The sequence below is a fragment of the Pseudophryne corroboree genome, chromosome 1 (genome assembly GCF_028390025.1).
Source record: "Pseudophryne corroboree isolate aPseCor3 chromosome 1, aPseCor3.hap2, whole genome shotgun sequence".
NCBI lineage: Eukaryota > Metazoa > Chordata > Amphibia > Anura > Myobatrachidae > Pseudophryne > Pseudophryne corroboree.
The window spans coordinates 974,851,951-974,870,278 of record NC_086444.1 but is presented as its reverse complement, the minus strand read 5'-3'; the positions used below and the strand labels follow the sequence as shown (position 1 = coordinate 974,870,278).

Sequence of the window (18,328 nt, the reverse complement as noted above, 5' to 3'; positions counted from 1 at the left end):
TCAAGAGAATGGCCATCTAAACTCAAGGTGGGTGGAACAGGTGGCACGTTAGTTTAGCTGTGTATACTGCATATGAATATGTCCAAACTGAAAGCAGAATTTAATTTGGTGCAATCAGCATTTGCGTCAACTTATAGCAACAAATCAACATTGTTTTTGATTGCTTCGCAAGTAAAATGAATGTTTTATTAGTAAGCAGGTTAGAAATAAACTGTTTTATAAAAACATTAACATTTTATATATCTTTATGATTGACAGTAACCAGTTATTCTATGATCTTAAGACCAAATGGCATGATTTCTGCTTTCATCAGACAAAACTGTAGATAAATGACTATCATTCGAGTGCAAAAAGGTTATCCAAAAATAACCATACCAATACGAATATTTAATCAAAATTATTTTTACTAAAATAGTATGAAAAAGAGTGTTTTCATACCATTTCCACATTATTTTAGTATCTGCTGATGTATTAAAGGGTTCTTGGAGCAGTTTTCTTGAAAAACGATTCCAATCACCGTAATTCACATATTTTAAGTAAGCAGATCGCATTTCCTGAATGCAAGGTCTGTGTGTGTGTGTGTGTGTGTGTGGGGGGGGGGGGGGTTTATTCAGGCGCTTCTCTGAGCGTAAGCAGGCCTCAAATGACACTAGGCTTCCCCGTGGAAAAAATGGATGTGGTTGTGTCATAAGAATGGCGCTACTCAGTGAAAACCAAGATGGTGACGGGATGGTGCACATATTATTAGAATATGACATCAGATGTATTAAAATATCTTATTCAGTGGACAAATGGTCATATATATGATAGCAATGTTACACAGAAGGGGAGTTTAAGCCTTCAAAAAGAGAAGACGTACTCCACCTGTGTTAACAAGAAGATGGGCGGATGGACACATTTGCTACTCGTAGAAGCCTAGGAGTCAGATGCAGGGTATGCGGTTACTCTGCATGCACCACAGCATCACCTGTAGCTCCTCCACACCGGTTGCGGTATGCTCCACCTCCCTAAGAGTACTATTTCTTGTAATTAGTTTTAAAGAGTGCCATCTCTTTTAAAAAATGTTTTAACTGTCATTCTCTGGGGGTGGGGGGGGGGGGGAGGGGGTGTTGCTCTGACCCCAGCTTTGTGGCCTAAATAGACCACTACCTGATCACTGTAAAAAAATTGTAAAAAAAAATACTTACAGTACCTGCACCCAAGGATCCAGTGATCACTGAGTCTCTCCTCCGGTCAGCTGCTTGCTGGGCTCCTGCTGTGTGACCCCCGACCAGCTGCTCTATGCTGTAAACTTAGCTGCCGGCGCTGACCGGAGGAGAGACTCCCTGATCATCGATCACCAGGCTGGTAAGTATAAGCGGAGGAGAAAAGGGGGGGCGGATTGTGCTAGCCATCAGCTCATGCATGGACACCTTCTAACTGCGGATTCGCAGGAACAGAGCTTTCTCACAAGTTCTGTTCCTGCATGCGATAACTGATAACATCCTTGTGATGTATTCAATTATCTGCATCTGAAATGTGGATGATAAATATGCCCCTAAAATTTAAAAAAATGTACTCTATAACAGTGGAAAGCTGCCATATTAACTGTCTGGCTTATCTTTATAAAATTCAATTAATTATTTTAGAAAATAACAGTAAGTCAAATCCATATAATTTGTCGTATGGATCAATTAAAGAAAATTTCTAACTATTAGCACTTTGGCTGTATGGAACATGTGTGTCTTATAGATATACTGTACAACACTTTGGCAGGGCCATTGACTAATGGCCACAAACTGTACAATTACTGCAGCACACATTGTGAGTGGTCCTAAAACTATGCTCAGGAGCATAACATTCACCGTCGTGCCAACAGCAAAATTTGGTGCCATAGGGGCAATGGTTCTCCATCTGCATCGGAGGGCCCCAAACTGCCCATGCCTGATAATCATCCAAGCAATATAAATGAGATCATTACGAGACACGCTGGTCATTGCAGTTGGAAGATGGCAGCAGATGGCCACAGTCGCCTGTATGTGAAGTCTGTAAGCCCTATTGACCCGGGAAGTGGTCCAGCTTATTGGCCCAAATAAACAGAATACCATTATTATAGCAAATATATATTACTGTACATGCCTCACTATTGTAAAGATGCCAGGGTGCTTAGGCTGGGTACACACTTGGACAACAGTGCCTCTGTCTGACGGAACTAACAACCATGTGACCGATTTTGGCAAGCATACACACTTAGTCACATGATATGTCTGGCCAGATATCACACCTACTACGTAAGTTGGCTTTTAAATTTCCAATTGTGATGTCATTGTCAGCGGTACCTGCCGCCAGAATAACGGGTCGGTCAGTTGCTGATACACAGAGGCAGATGTGCTGTTATATCAGCATCTGCCGTTCTACAGGGCTGTGAGCAATGCCGTTCACAGACATATCAAGTTTACAAATGAGCTAATGCACTTAATGAGATAGCGTTCATCAGCTGAAAGAATGATATATTGCATAGTGGGGCTAATACAGACCTGACTGCTGCTGTACGTTGTCGCACAGCAGGCGATCAGGTCTGAACAGTGCATGCGCAGGTGCCACAGTGCGCCGTTGCATGCTAGAGATGCGATCGGCATCTCAGCCCAGCGAATGTCTCTGCCTGATTGACAGGCAGAGGCATTCGCTGGGCGCGAGGGGGCGGGCCGGCGGCATTGTGCTGCCGTTTTGGGGGCACGGTCCAGGCAATGCAGGTGTGCCCGGACCGTGGGGGGGGCCTGCCGCGGCGGCTGCGTGACGTCAACACTTAGCCGCTGCGTCCCAGAGAGCGGAGCGACGGTTGGTAGCTCGCTGCTACCCTGGGAGCTACTCTTCAGGGGAAGGAGGGGGGGCAGAGCCAGACATGCGGGGAGGACTAGCCCTGTGCTGGGCGTCCCACCGCATGTCTGTGAAAGTGATCGTAGATGTGCTAAATTTAGCACATCTACGATCAAGTCTGAATCACCCCCAGTGTGAAGCCAGCATTACCCTAAAGAAAATATCAAGCTCCAATTATCTAACCACATTTTTACAATACTGTAGCACATACACTGCATTCTTTTAAAATTAAAATGGAAAAGGTTTAGAGCATCAGAGAAAAGTCTACAAAAACATTAATATTGAATATAAAATGTTGCTGTTGTACAAGTACATAATAAGCCGTTTTAATAATCTACATTAATAAATATAAAAATATTTATTCTACCAATTAGCACAATCTTAACATGTTGCAATAATACTGTTTAACAAACCTGTAGGAGGCTTTTATTTCCCGATCCAGGATAGCATTTGTGGAAATAATGCCCCATCTGGAATCAATTGAAAACGCTTTATTTTCATTGCCATCCACAATAGTGTAATCTACCTGACCATTTAGCCCACTGTCTGCGTCTGTGGCAAAAACCTGTAAAACAAATGAATATAAGGCTGTAAGTTGGAAGTCTGGAAATTACAGTGTATTAAATATATGGAAGCAGTGGGAAGCATATTTACAGTTCTTTCATGTAGCAGGTGAGGGACGTTTCCACTCAGTATAATCTTTTACTATTTTATTCAGGACTGTTTAATTAGAGCTAATATACCAAATAATGCCATCATTTATTGGTATCTGAACAGCACCTTCTACACCCTCGTTAGTAATTAACATACATATTTACATGCACTGCAAACAGGATGTAGTTATGTGACCGTCACAATACCGGCACCTACATCCCACCCACCCACAATCCACATCACCCATAGAGTGAGAATAGAACCTGTGGCGAGTGCAGCTTGCCACTGAGCCCGCAACGTGGTGAGGGCAGCGTCCCTGCAATGGGCTTCATTGCGCTCGCCCCTCCACCCCCACTCCGCCGGGCATCTCGGTATGGTGACCAGCGGTCGGTCACGCGTTACACACCCCTGCAAACATACTGAACACACTGGCTGCTCCAAAACCCAGAGAGCACACTGCAATAAAATACACTCCTATCATTTAGATTCCACACACACACCAGGCAGGTCTGTTTTGCAAAAAGGTAACTGTAATTATTCACTTTCAGGATATGGTAGGAAAATGGTTTTGGCTTTTTGAAATACAACCGCTGGATTTATATGTTTTAAATAATCTACCAAGTCTTTAAAATGTAAGTGGCAACCGCCAGCAGAAAATTAATAAATTTGTGGCATGGTTTTATGCCCAGAATATTAATAATCTCATATTGTTTCCTTCAGTTTTAATGCTATAAATCAAAAATGTCTGAATATCAGTAGGAAAAACTATTTCACATCGGGGGAAAAATCCATGTAATAAGCCATGGTTATCAGACAGTTCCATGGTTATCAAAAACAGTTAATAAAAAGTGTAACCAGCACGCATTTCCACATGTAGCCATGCTCATCCAGCCTGCGGCTTGCATCGACTGCGACTAGCTTGGCCTGATGTGTGCGCCCGCCGCTTTGCGCATGCATCTAGATGCAGCTTGGCATGCTAAATCGCACCTGCAGCAAGAGTGCCCGTGCGGCCATGTCGCAGGGTGGATGAGCATGGCTACATCTGTAACTTCCCTTTAGCGCCCATATTTGCAGTGCCACAAGCCTGTCTGTGAGAAGGATGCCTTTCCAAAGTTACTTTACCTGGATAACAAACAGATTGTAGCCCTGACCTTCCAGAACCGAAGTCATGTGATTGTCTTGGTCAAATACTGGGGAGTTATCATTCTCATCTTGGATTATCATGGACACTCTGCAGTATGCCACAGAAACGCTGATTTCAGCAGAAATTATGAGATTCATTTTATTTGTGAATTCAAAGTCAAGCAGTGATGGCTCTTGTACTGTGAGTTCTCCTGTAAGGTGAAAAGTATCATACTGTACAGTATTCAAACACAAAATAAAATAGACATTGATAACAACAGCAGAAGCCTTTATCCCCAAACCCTTTTACACCAGCCCAGTTGTGGTATTTGCATGACTGGGTTAGGTAAATTTATAATTGCTGGGTAAGTTTGTAGCTACCATAGGTGCAGAGAGTACAGCTGCTATGAGGACCAGAGCTGGGAGGGGCCCACCTTCCCTGTGAAAGCTATATGCGCTACAATATATACATTTTTTACCATTGGGTAGTACATAGGAGCCCTTACAAACTTTTTTCCTAGGGGCCTGCAATATATCTAGGTATGCCCCTGAACCTGCTCATTGTAATGTGGTATAAAATGAACTGGAGGGCATTGTGATGTTACATAATATGAACTTGGGCACACTGTAATGTGGCACAATATGAAGTGGAGGCACTATAGTGTGGCATAATATTAACTGGGTGCACTGTAATGGGACATAATATGAACTGGGGGCACTGTATGTCATAAATTCATAATGTGAATTGGGGGTACTGATGTTGCATAATGTGTACTGGTAACCCTACAATGTGACATAATGACCATTAATGCACTACTATGGTTCATAAAATAAATTAGGCACTACTATGGGACATAAAATGAACAACTGCTGTGGAAAGGTGTGACAGGGGCTCCTTCAAAATGTTGCTATGGGGCCCCACACTAGGCTCTGCCCTCTCCTCAAGCACCTCAGGATTCCATATATTAACCTCCCCATGGTAGGGACAGCCATCAGTGGACTGTCCATTGATGGTTGCCATCAGTGATAACCATCGATGGCACATGAATCATATATGGTAGACCATCAATGGTTTACACCACTCAATGTCCACAGCTGGCAGCTGCTGGCTGGGTAGAACTTGGCAGGCTGCCGGTGGCAGGGCTAAGTGTCGTGACCAGGAGGGAGGGATTAAAATATATGGTTCCATTCAGCCATCGATGGCAGAGAAACACTGTCTCATTGTCATCGATGGCAAAACCATTGGTAGCTAGCCACTGATGTTTTGCAACTATCGATGGTCGATGGCCTTCCCTACCACATGCTACCCACCTTACTAGGAAGTGGGCGGGATGAGGAAGGGGTGCCAGCTCTTCCAAGGCTTCAGGGTACTACCAAAAATCGTGTGTCTCCCACAAGGTCCGGGAGAGTAGGCAGGTATGGGTATATTCATAAGGTTTCAATAATTAGATGACAACAAAGAAAAATCTATTTGTGGTACAGTACATTGTTACATATGTAATCCAGTTGAACTAAAATAATGTCTCTTTATACTGTGTATTCCAAAAACAACTCTCTGTAACAATTATTTTTCAGAAATGAACAGCATGGCATAAATGAATCCAAACAAATCCTTTTACTTCCTTTCCAATAAACATTTACCTGTTTCAGAATTTAATATAAAGGCCTCTGTATCTCCACTGATTAACCTGTAGACTACGGTTCCTTTGTTTGGCTTCCGCTGTTCGGCTTTTACAGTTACCACTGCCGTTCCTATTTTTGAAAACAGATAATATTTAATGTAGTAAGATACACTGACACATTCTAGAATTTTAATGCAAATGTAGCAAAGTGATTGTAGTGTATGTCCAAGGAAGCTAGATCTGTGATGTCAACACTTGTCTGTGATTTAGAAAGTTACAGATAACATAAGTATGTAGACAAATAAACATATAACATACTGTATAGACAAATAAAACAGGTAACAAAACAGCTAATGTAGAAAGAAAAAAATAAATCTTTACTGCATAATGAAATATTGGCCCCATGTGTAAACCATGAAATGTAGTGACACATCAATGCCATCATAAACAGACACAAGTTTTGTCATACAGCAACACAATATTTCACATGGCTTTTTTGTCACAGCAGTTATGAAGTACAGCCATAAGCTCTGAAGACATAAATAGATAATGATGTGTATATGTCATTGCATTCCACAATTTATTTGTTTTTTTTTAAAGATCAAGCATTTTGCAATAACAATAGCTGCAACTTTCTTCAGTGTTGTTTTATAATTTTATATTTATTTTTGTTGTAGCCATATAAATCACTGCCTCAAGTTGTCCATGTGTTTACCGAAACAATGCTTCATGGGATGTAGTTACAATGCCGCCGGATGGGATCCTGGCAGATGACATACCGATGTAGGAATCCCAACCGGCGGCATAATGCCGGCATCAAAATACCAATGGAGAGTGGGATCCCGGCATCAAAATAACGATGCCAGGAATCCCAAATGCTCTTTTAGTGGGATGCGCTTGCGTCCTGAAGTGGGAATGGGATGTTAGGTTCAGGCATTATAAGGGGGATTAAGGTTAGGGTTCAGGGACAGGAAGGGGGAGGTTAGGTACTGGGGAGGGGGGGTTAGGCACTTACAAGGGAAGGTTAGGGTTAGGCAACAAGTGGGGAGGGTTAGGTTTAGGCAGCAGGGAAAGGAGTGTTAGGGTTAGGCACCCACACTGGAGGGTTAGGGTAGGGGCAAGGGAGGGTTAGGGTACTTTTTGGGGGGCTGTCAGTAGTCTGAGGGTCAGGATGCCACTGTTGGTATTCTGACCGCCAGCATCCCATCCATCTGTATATCATACCAAATCCTACTACATCTCATGTAACATAGAGCCGGATTAAGGACCTCATGTACCTGGATCTGAATAATGTCAAAGGGGACGTCGGAATCCTGACACCCAACATTATACCAGCAGCCAGAATCCAGACTTCCGCCCAGATTCCCACTCGGTTGGAAGGTCCATGCCACCAACCAAGTGGTTATAGAACATGTGGCGAGTTAAGTCTACCACCTGGCTTGAGGCACAGCGAGCCCGCCAGGGGACTTGCGGCCTCGCTGACGGGATTCTGGGAGACAGGATGCCATTGCCGCAATACTGACAACCGGCATCCCGTCTGCCTGTATTTCATACCGGATCCAACCAAAGGCCTACTGTCAGGGCTATAGAGAGCAATAATGGGACTGTGTGAAGGAGGTGGCATGGGTAAATCTCAAGGGCAAGGTCATGCACACCTCCCAAATTAGAATGAAGTGTGTGACAATAAGGAGGGGGGTATTCTTCCCCCTGCACAGTTGGTAGAACCATACCCAATGGAGCCAAGGGGTGCAGGTACTAATTATCTGGGCCCAAGCTTGTTGGATCTGTACACCCTCCCCCTACTTCTTACTTCCAGCCTGCAGCACTGCAGCCTTTCTTGCTAACCCAGCACATGTTCCTGTGTCTCATTGCATGGGCAAATACAGGATTTCAAAAGGGGGGATTTCCAAATACATTCCTCAGTTTTCTACTCTGCTGAGCATTGGAGCAAGTGCAGGAGTCTGGGGAAGTGGTAGAAGAACCTGGTACCAACCCTAGACATATATGTACACACTGGTCTTTTATACAATGAAGATAAAGATGGTCTATAGATAGACTGTATCAAACATATTTAATACAAACAACGTAAAGTGGTCAGAAAAAGGTTAAACATCCCATAAGATATAAATACACATACATAATAGAACCTGTAGGAGCTGCACTTTGTAAACACATATTCTCTCTTCTTCTTCGCAGCTACTCTCTGGTCTGATGCACTGACACACTGTATGTGTGGATCTGGTCCTGAGCGCTCATATCCACACACAGCAAACTTGGCAGAAGAAGTTGCTACCACGGGCATATGCAGTAGCTCCACTCTGTCCCTCAAACTGCATGTTGTGTTTTATAATATTGTTATTGTGGTCATAATTTGAGCTGCTGGCCAAGAAGAGGGGTGTTTCCAGGCAACTTTTACCCCCCCCCCTGCATTTATCTGTGCAGTAGTCACCGCCCCTGCCCCCATCAGGCTCTGTTCCTGGCTGACAGATGCACAGCGTTCCCCCTGTGCTATAGGTTTTTCACGTTTTTAAATGGGGAGTGACCTGTTTTAGGCCACCCTGCAATACCGTGGCTGGACAGGCTGTCTACAGCCCTGCCTGTACCAGGCCCTTTAAACAAGCCAGGCCTGGATAAATACCTGCTACCTACTCCCAGCACTCCTGCCTCTTGTGAGAAGAAAATATCCATACCAGTGCTGTGTGGGTGCAGCCTGTGACATGTCTCCCTAAATACATAAAACTAGAAAAATTGCATATTGCTAGAAAAATCGAGGTAAAATTTTAATACTCCACGACTCATGACCAATCATGTGCTCAGCTGGACTTCTGGTCATCATCATGCTGCCATGATGATGGGCCTATTTTTAGGTGGAGGTTTGGAGTTGCAGTCCTCTCTGCTCCATTGTTAATCTGTCAAAGGTAACAAGTTTTTACAAACCATGAAAATGATACAAATTTTATTGGTCTATTTACAGTTAATTAGAATGCACTACTAATACTAGAATGTATACTCATGTGATGAGGAAAATGTGTGCCTTGCTATAGTGTCCTTATACAAAATCTGAAATTTACCTGTTTCACTGTTTTCCAAAATGATAACTTCATAGACAGCTTGCACAAAGGAAATGTCTTTTTCCAGGCCTTCTAGGTCAACTGTCACAAGACCTGTTGATGTCCTGACTGGGTCTCCGAGATCTGAAGCCTCCACTCTGAGAACTCCACCCCTGAAGTAATCAGACGACAACGGCATCTGAAGTTGGATCTCTCCTGTTTCCCGATTAATATGGAAGAGTGGGTCAGGTGTAACCAGACTATACACCACTGTTCCGTTCAAGCCTAGATCCAAATCATTTGCATGTACAGTAGTAATAGAGGTATTAACCAAGGTTTGAGGAGAAATGAGGACTTGAACAGGATCCTCTAAAAAAGATGGCACATTATCATTGATGTCTTCAATATGCACCACAACTTTGGCGGTGGAACTTTTTGGGCCATAAATGCTACAGTCAGTAGCCATTGCTCTGAACACATATTGGTATTTGCTTTCTCTGTCTAAAGCTTTTGCAGTCACAATGCTTCCATTTGTTTTGTCTATAGTGAAAACGCCTTGCATGTCATCGATCAATGAGTACTTCACTTCACCATTTAGGCCTTCATCTATATCAAAAGCCTGAAGGCTCAAAACTGTTGATCCAACGTGTAAGTCTTCTCTCATAGATGTGCGGTACTGGCTCTTGGGGAATGTAGGTGGATTGTCATTTACATCTAAAACCTTAATGTGCAGTTTGGCTGAGGTTCTTTTGCGGGGACTGCCCAAGTCATGGCATTCAACGATAATGGTAAAGCTGCTGACATCCTCTCTATCTAAGGTGCGGGTGGTCCAGAGCTCCCCTGACGTGTTATTGATGGCAAAGTATCCGCCCGTGTTTCCACCTTCAGAAGGAAAGAGACATAAAGCAAAAACTGACACTAAACTACAGGCAAGTGGAAATATATATTATGGTAACACCATGCAAAATGTGTTCATTCAGTAATAACATGAAGCGTTTCTGCTTGTACAGCCAATGTTTAGTGTCTCTGGCATATGACTGCTTTCTGATTGAATTTAGCCTGTCTTTAATTTAAATCAGTGGGTGGCACTGACAGTAAATACAGAATGCCTTATCCATTACAGAAAAATAACTTTGCCAGATGTGAGTACTTCTTTGAATCTGACACACCTTATAAAATATATAACTTAATGCAGTGGCACTGAAAAATTCCAAGCGGCTCTTTGTTACACACACCAAAAGCAACAACTGGTGCATTGTTTTTTGGCTGCAACACTTGTCATGATATCAAAAATGCAATTCCACTACTTTAAGGGTACATTCCCTTAACTAAAGTTAACAGATTATTTAGTAAATATGGGCCTAAACTATTATATTCCGCAAAGCTGATTTAATTTATTAATATGGTGAACATACCATGAGAATGATGGTTGTTTTTTTAATATATTACAAAGGTATAATTGAAAATCACTCTACAATGTACAGTAAACTCTTGCAAGCAGGACACTCTCTCCCACAGTGCTTTCTATGTATGTAGATTATACTTACAGTATGTCATTATGTACAAGGGTGGATCAGTAAGTAAGGTAACAAGACCTCTCACATGTGTAATGTTCTCTATTTCAGTCTAATTATCCACCAGGCCAGAGCAGGTAGACCACTGCGTCCCCTCACGGCCATTAGACTGCACCTCATATCAGTCATACTTTCCCAAAATCAGATGTAAGATGGCGGGGCTGGCGGAAACATGGTCACACATAGAGGTGCATAGTGTGGTCAGGTTTCTGCGTCTAAATGGCACATCAACAGCTGGAACTCAAGTTGGCACAGTATGAGTGATATGAGACGCAGTCTAAAGGCAGTGAGGGGAAGCAGTGGTCTACCTGCTCTAGCCTGGTGGGAAATTAGAATGAAGTAGAAACATTACACAGGTGAGAGGTCGTGCTACCTTACTTATTGAATCACCCTCATATATTGATATATTTATACATTTCTGAATGTGTCTATAACTCTCCTTTTTGAGGAGTCCTGTATATTACATCCACTATGTACAGATTTATCATCCGGCATCTTTGTCACGATCTGTTCGCAGGGCCGGTTCCAGGACTTCTGACACCCCGGGCGGCATTAGGGGGCGTGGCTTCATACAGGGGGCGTGGTCAGTTACGCCACCTGTACTGTTGTAGGATGTGCGGTGCGCGATGACGTCATCGTGCACCGCACAGCAAAGGTCTAAGCTAAGCGTCTAGTTCCCTTCGTGGAGAGGACCTTTGCTGTGCGGTGCGCGATGACGTCAACGCGCACCGCACATCATTACAGTGAAGGTCCTCTCCAGGAAGGGAAATTAGACGCGTAGCGTCTAGTTTCCCTTCAGAGCGGGCAGCCCACGAAGGGAAACTAGACGCGTAGCATCTAGTTTCCCTTCACAATGGACAGCGGGACAGCGGGCCGCGGCAGCGGGGGGCACCACAGCAGCAGCGGATCTTGCCATGTTGCGGCGCCCTCCGGAAGTCGGCGCCCCGGGCAAAAGTCCTGCTTGCCCGTGGCAAGATCCGCTACTGTCTGTTCGCATGTGCAAATGGATCATGGCAGCGACTAGTCGCACCTGGCTGCGTTTGCACGGTGCTTTCCTATGGAAGTGGGTGTGTACACCAGTTCCTGCGCACAGCTGCGGGTACACTATTCGCCGCAATCAAGTCGTGTTTGCCACGAATAGGCACACAGATGAGCTAGGACTCCTCTGTACAGCACTAGGGAACCCTTGCCGTGCTTTATATAGATATCAATAATCTCAGTAGCATAGAGGCTAGAAGCTGCACCTATGTCACTGTTGCAAGCTGTACTGGCTGTGTGAGCTGCTACGGTGGACTGGTCGGGTGAGCTGCAAACGGTTCCTTTCTGTGGAATAGTCCGGATCTGTTCCATTTAGAGGGCTTTCGTGTTAGCTGCGGTGTCCCCAGGCTAAGAATTACGTCCACCATTTATATAGTTATATGCTGTTACTTGTTTTATTTATTGTGAGTGTATAGTTGGAATAAACACCTTGATTTTATTCTTTGGCAATATTGCACTATGATCTTTCTTTCTATTTGAGATCCATCATCTTCTCCAAACGGCTGTGGCATTATAAGGAACTATTACTGCCTGAAAGGTTCTTCATATATTGAAGCTAAACCGTGGTGTCATCTTTTCCTCCATTGAAGAAGGATAAAAGACTATTAGGATATGTATGTGTTTGCGCTTATTTGAGAAAATATTTTCCTACTTTAAGCTGTACTATTGACAAGCAAGAAAAATAATGCTAATACAGTAGTTTCAAATATAATGTTCTAACACCAAAGAATGAAACATTAAGAACAGCATTTCTGAAAAGGCATTTACTGCATAAAAGTGTATTACTGTATAAGATCTTGCTAGTTAGTTTTTAACTTTTCAAATATAAAACTTTAAAAGTGGTAAAATTTGTTTTTATAATAAAGTATACTTTAATACAAAATGTAACGTGCAACGGTCCTGTAACGCTAACTATATACTAAACAGATCAGTACTGGCAAAATCCTGCGTGCAATGTTTATTTAACATCTGCTCAGACAGTTTAGCAAGTATCATTAATTACCAATTATTTGGAAATGTACTCTGCCATTGTTGCTAGCATCCTTGTCTACAGCCAATACTTTGTGAATTATTCCCAGATCCTGGTTTTCTGGGACATGAATCTCAGCCACAGGAAGTAAAAGCTCAGGAGCATTATCATTCTCATCCAGGACTTTGCAGACAATGGTTGTTGAACTGGAGAATGAGGGGGATCCACCATCTGTCACTAGTACTAATGATGAAGAAATGACAGTAAATGCTCAGTCAGCTTAGCTGTGAGGCACAGTATGTAACCAAGCACTAAAACATAATATAAAGCATTGACTGTAAGCATGCATGCCAAATACATTGTACAACTGGAACACTTCAAATATTGGGCCTAATTTAGATCTGATCGCAGCAGCAAATTTGTTAGCTAATGGGCAAAACCATGTGCACTGCAGGGGGGGCAGATATAACATGTGAGAGAGTTAGATTTGGGTGGGGTGTGTTCAAACTGAAATCTAAATTGCAGTGTAAAAATAAAGTTTGTGCAGTTTCTGAGTAGCTCTGGACTTACTCTGCCACTGCGATCACTTCAGCCTGTATGGTCCCGGAATTGACGTCAGACACCCGCCCTGCAAACGCTTTGACATGCCTGCGTTTTTCCAAACACTCCCAGAGAACGGTCAGTTGACACCCATAAATGCCCTCTTTCTGTCAATCACCTTGCAATCGGCTGTGCGAATGGATTCTTCATAAACCCCATCGCACAGCAACAATCCTCTTTGTACCCGTACAACGTGCCTGTGCATTGCGGTGCATATGCATGCGCAGTTTTGCAGAGTTTTAACCTGATTGCAGCGCTGCAAAAAGTTGCTAGTGAGCGATCAACTCGGAATGACCCCATGGACAGATCACATGGATATCTGTAAGCATTATTCTTGCAGTACCATGCATACACACATGGACGCATTGCTCTGTCCATCGACGGAGAACTGTTTCCGAGAAATGGGTATTTCTGAGTGGCGACCATTCAATCACACAGAATTGATCCATCTCATGTCATGGGCATACTGTATCTAGAGCGTGTAGGCTACCTTCTGTGCTCATTTGTAGTGTGCCCACACACATGGCAACTTTCACACCTAGCATGGGATGGGTCAGGGGTGTATCTAGGGGACTGAGCGCCCCTGGCAAAGTAAGGAACTGGCGCCCCCGCCCCATGGACACAGAGTGGGAGCTGCAGGGAGGGTGAGCAAGCAGGGACACTTAGGGGGCATTTTCACATAGGGTGAGGGAAAGGACACTTAAGGGGAGATGCAATGAGGGGGAGAGTTACAGGGAGGGCGAGGGCAGGGACACTGAGAGGGAGTTACAAGAGGCGGCGAGGGTTGGGACCCTGAGGGGGAGTTACAGGAGGGGGTGAGGGCTGGGATGCTGAGGGGGAGTTACAGGAGGGGGTGAGGGCTGGGATGCTGAGGGGGAGTTACAGGAGGGGGTGAGGGCTGGGATGCTGAGGGGGAGTTACAGGAGGGGGTGAGGGCTGGGATGCTGAGGGGAAGCTACAGAAGGCAGTGAGGGCAGGGATGATGAAGGCAAATATGCTGAGGGGGAATTACAGGTAGGCTGAGGGCAGGGACATTTAGGGGGAGTTATAGGGAGGGTGAGGGTAGGAATACTGAGGGTATATTGACTAAAGTAGACAAAACACACTTATCAGGACCTCTCTAGCTGTGATGACACTACAATTCTCAGCACATCTAGTTGACAAAGTGTGCTGGGACTTGTAGTCTCAACACAGCTGGACAGGCAGTCAGCGATGTAGTTGCCCATATGGCCCTCAGACTTCTCCATACAGAGGGCCACCAGATTACAGTATGTAGTAACCTGTGTGTGATCTGAACTGTCAGGTGACACCATGAAGTGCAGCTACCGCAGGGATCAAACATTGTATAGCTGACACTGTGGCTTGCATTTGGCAGACTGTGTGGGACTGCTGGGAAGGGGATCAGAGGAGGACGAGGAGGTGCTTCCCTATCTACCCATACTCTGAAACTCTACGGATAAATCCGCCATCGTGACTGTGGTCACCCACAGTGCAGATCTAGACACAACTTTATTGCCCCCCCGCACAAAAACAAAACTATTTTTGTGCTGACCCATAATATAGAATATAATGTGCTCTCCCTGCCACCGTCCTGACTTCCTGCATTTTACTTCATCCAGCCCCATGGCATTTCCCTCCTCAAGCAATCCCTGGATCTCCTGGCTTCCCACCTGAGCATTACAGGGGAGGGGAGGGAGGGTTTCGGTGCTGAGAAGACTTGGTACCACTGGTTAAAGGCTGCAAGGTTCCACCCCCCCTTGTTTGGAAGATTTGTCAGTAGATTTCTGAATGTTGAGAGGACTAGTGTGGATAAAACGAGGGAGAGCGAACTGTGCTGGGGTAGGAACTGATTCTCAATAAAGGAAGGGGGGGGGGGTGGACTAGGCCCCACAAGTATAATGGCCCATGTACAAAAATAGGGGATAGCAAAAACCAGAACACCCAGGGGATGCAGGGCCGACCAATTAGTGGGCCATCAGAGAAGGGGGTGTTGGGGTGTAGTCCTCAAAAAGGAGATCCAGAGAAAATGGGTAAGCAGACCCATTGGGGCTTGAAGGGGAGAACAATAATGGTTATAGATGGAGCAGGGAGTCACAGGTAAGGGACACAGAAAGGTGCAGTGTGTTGTGGAGGTGAGACAGGGTAGAGAGCAGCAGGAGCTGGGAAGGATCGTATAACTCAGGGAGCAGCTGACAGATAGCACCTCACCCCACTGCAGGACTGCTTGGCCGGATGAAGCAGAATCACCTCCAAGAGTCACAACGTGGATGGCGGCGGCAGCTCTTCTGAAAACACTGGGCACGGACAAACCTGCAGCTACAGTGTCCAGGAGCCAGTCCGAGCGTGGAGCAAGCGAAGGTACAGTAGGGACCGGTGGTCACATGCAGCGGGTGGGTGGGCAGACGTACTCTAGGTCCTAGTTGGTCACATCCACGGGAGGACCAGGGGCCGTCTCCAGAGCCGCAACAAACGGGGAGATGAATGGAGCCACTGATGCAAAAAGCAGCATTCGCTCTAGTTGATTGGTAGACCACGCCCCCTCTATCTCACCTGAGCATTACAGTCGCTCCTCTCCCTAGCCCCTAGTGGGAAATCCACTACTGCAGTCACGGAGAGTTTTACACTTGAGTCCTGGCTGCCGGAGCATGCGGCATGAGAGCTACTGTTTGATTCTACCCCTTGGCCGCGGGTGGCACCGCCAGGTGGCGCCCCCTTCTCGACTGGCGCCCCTGGTGAGTGCCATCCTGGCCAATGGGTAGATACACCCCTGGGATGGGTATAAGTCCCAACACTAATTGTGACAGCTGTGACCGCGAATGAAAATCAGTTAGCAGGCCGGTCATCCACATGCAGATTGATGGATGTTTGCCATAGATGGGCAGATACTCACATTATCACATTAACAAGCAAACTGCTGTCACCAGAGGGGAATGTGGCCACAGGTGCATCAGACGCAGTATCAGGCCCATAGTGCACCTGCTGATTAGGTTTCTAGTGTGACAAGTGTATTTGTAACTATAAACCAATTGATAAAGCATGTTTTATATACACAGAAGTACAGATGACTCCTCTTACATCTTTACTCTGTGCGCTACAAGTCGCGTTACACATAATGTAATAGGGCGCACAGCCAACTTCTGCTGATTAAAATGATATGCAACATGAGTATATCCTGTGTGTGACTGTATCTGCATACAAAATGCTATGCTACAATGTTTTTGTGGCATTTTGGATGCAGATAGAGCTGCAATTACAAACAGGATATAGGCATGCTGCATATCATTGTAATCAGCAGGCGCTGCTTGTGCATCCTATTACATTACTTTGCATTTAAGACACATTTTTGCAGAAAAACGCAAAAAGACACTCTGCACTACTGAGTCCCACCACGGTATGGCGCGACTTCATGGGCTGTTTAGCGTGACAACAACAAGGATGTAAGAGGACACATCTGTACACCACCATACACATTCAGCTGCAGTGGCAAAGTGGCTATATACTGTATGCCTTTATATGGAAGTAAGGCAAATTGGCAATATACTGTATGCCTTTATACAGAATTTACGGAAAGTGACTATATACTGTATGCCTTTATATGGAAGTAAGGCAAATTGGCAATGTACTGTATACCGTTTTATGGAAATAAGTCAAAGTGGCAATATACTGTATGCCTTTACATTGAAGTAAGGCAAATTGGCAATATACTGTATGCCTTTATATTGAAGTAAGGCAAATTGGCAATATACTGTATGCCTTTATATTGAAGTAAGGCAAATTGGCAATATACTGTATGCCTTTATATTGAAGTAAGGCAAATTGGCAATATACTGTATGCCTTTATATTGAAGTAAGGCAAATTGGCAATATACTGTATGCCTTTATATTGAAGTAAGGCAAATTGGCAATATACTGTATGCCTTTATATTGAAGTAAGGCAAATTGGCAATATACTGTATGCCTTTACATTGAAGTAAGGCAAATTGGCAATATACTGTATGCCTTTATATTGAAGTAAGGCAAATTGGCAATATACTATATGCCTTTATATTGAAGTAAGGCAAATTGGCAATATACTGTATGCCTTTATATTGAAGTAAGGCAAATTGGCAATATACTATATGCCTTTATATTGAAGTAAGGCAAATTGGCAATATACTGTATGCCTTTATATTGAAGTAAGGCAAATTGGCAATATACTGTATGCCTTTATGTGGAAGTAAGGCAAATTTGCAATATCCTGTATGCCTTTTTTATGGAAGAAAGGCAAAGTGGAAATATACTGTATGCCTTTATATTGAAGTAAGACAAAGTGACTATATATTGTATGCCTTTATATGGAAGTAACGCAAAGTTGGCTATATACTGTATGCCTATATATTGAAGTACCGCACATTGGCTATATACTGTATGCCTTTATACTGAAGTAAGGCAAAGTGATAATATACTGTATGTCTTTATATGGAAGTAAGGCAAAATAGTATATACTGCATGTCTTTATATGGAAGGTTTAGAACAATTTTTTCTGCTGTACAAAGATTCTGAGAACATTTGTTTGTTTCAGTTCTAGCTTCTCTACCTGGATCTGCTTCCCTTGTTCTGTATCCTATCTTTCTTTCTGCTTTTATCCTGGATTTTTTTTCTGCCAATCACTATTGCATAAGAACTGACTACAGTATACAGTATCTGACAATTCTAACTGTCTGTGTAGAGATTACAACATAGGGGGAGATGTAGCAAGCCTTGGAGAGAGATAAAGTGGAGAAGTTGCCTAAAGCAACCAATCAGCTCTACTGTCATTTATCTGGCACAGTCTTTGAAATGACAGAAGCTGATTGATTGATT

General features: G+C 44.0%; 1 protein-coding gene across 1 annotated transcript in view; it reads right to left on the bottom strand.

Moving 5' to 3' along the window:
• DCHS2 (dachsous cadherin-related 2) overlaps nt 1-18,328 on the bottom strand; it is a 402,858-nt gene that overhangs the window by 25,245 nt on the left and 359,285 nt on the right. The window contains exons 12-16 of the mRNA XM_063920517.1: nt 12,920-13,129; nt 9,326-10,186; nt 6,274-6,384; nt 4,633-4,844; nt 3,270-3,421 (exon numbers count right to left, since the gene is read on the bottom strand). Of these exons, the coding sequence (XP_063776587.1) occupies nt 3,270-3,421; nt 4,633-4,844; nt 6,274-6,384; nt 9,326-10,186; nt 12,920-13,129 (1,546 nt within the window). The remainder of the gene's footprint in view (nt 1-3,269; nt 3,422-4,632; nt 4,845-6,273; nt 6,385-9,325; nt 10,187-12,919; nt 13,130-18,328) is intronic.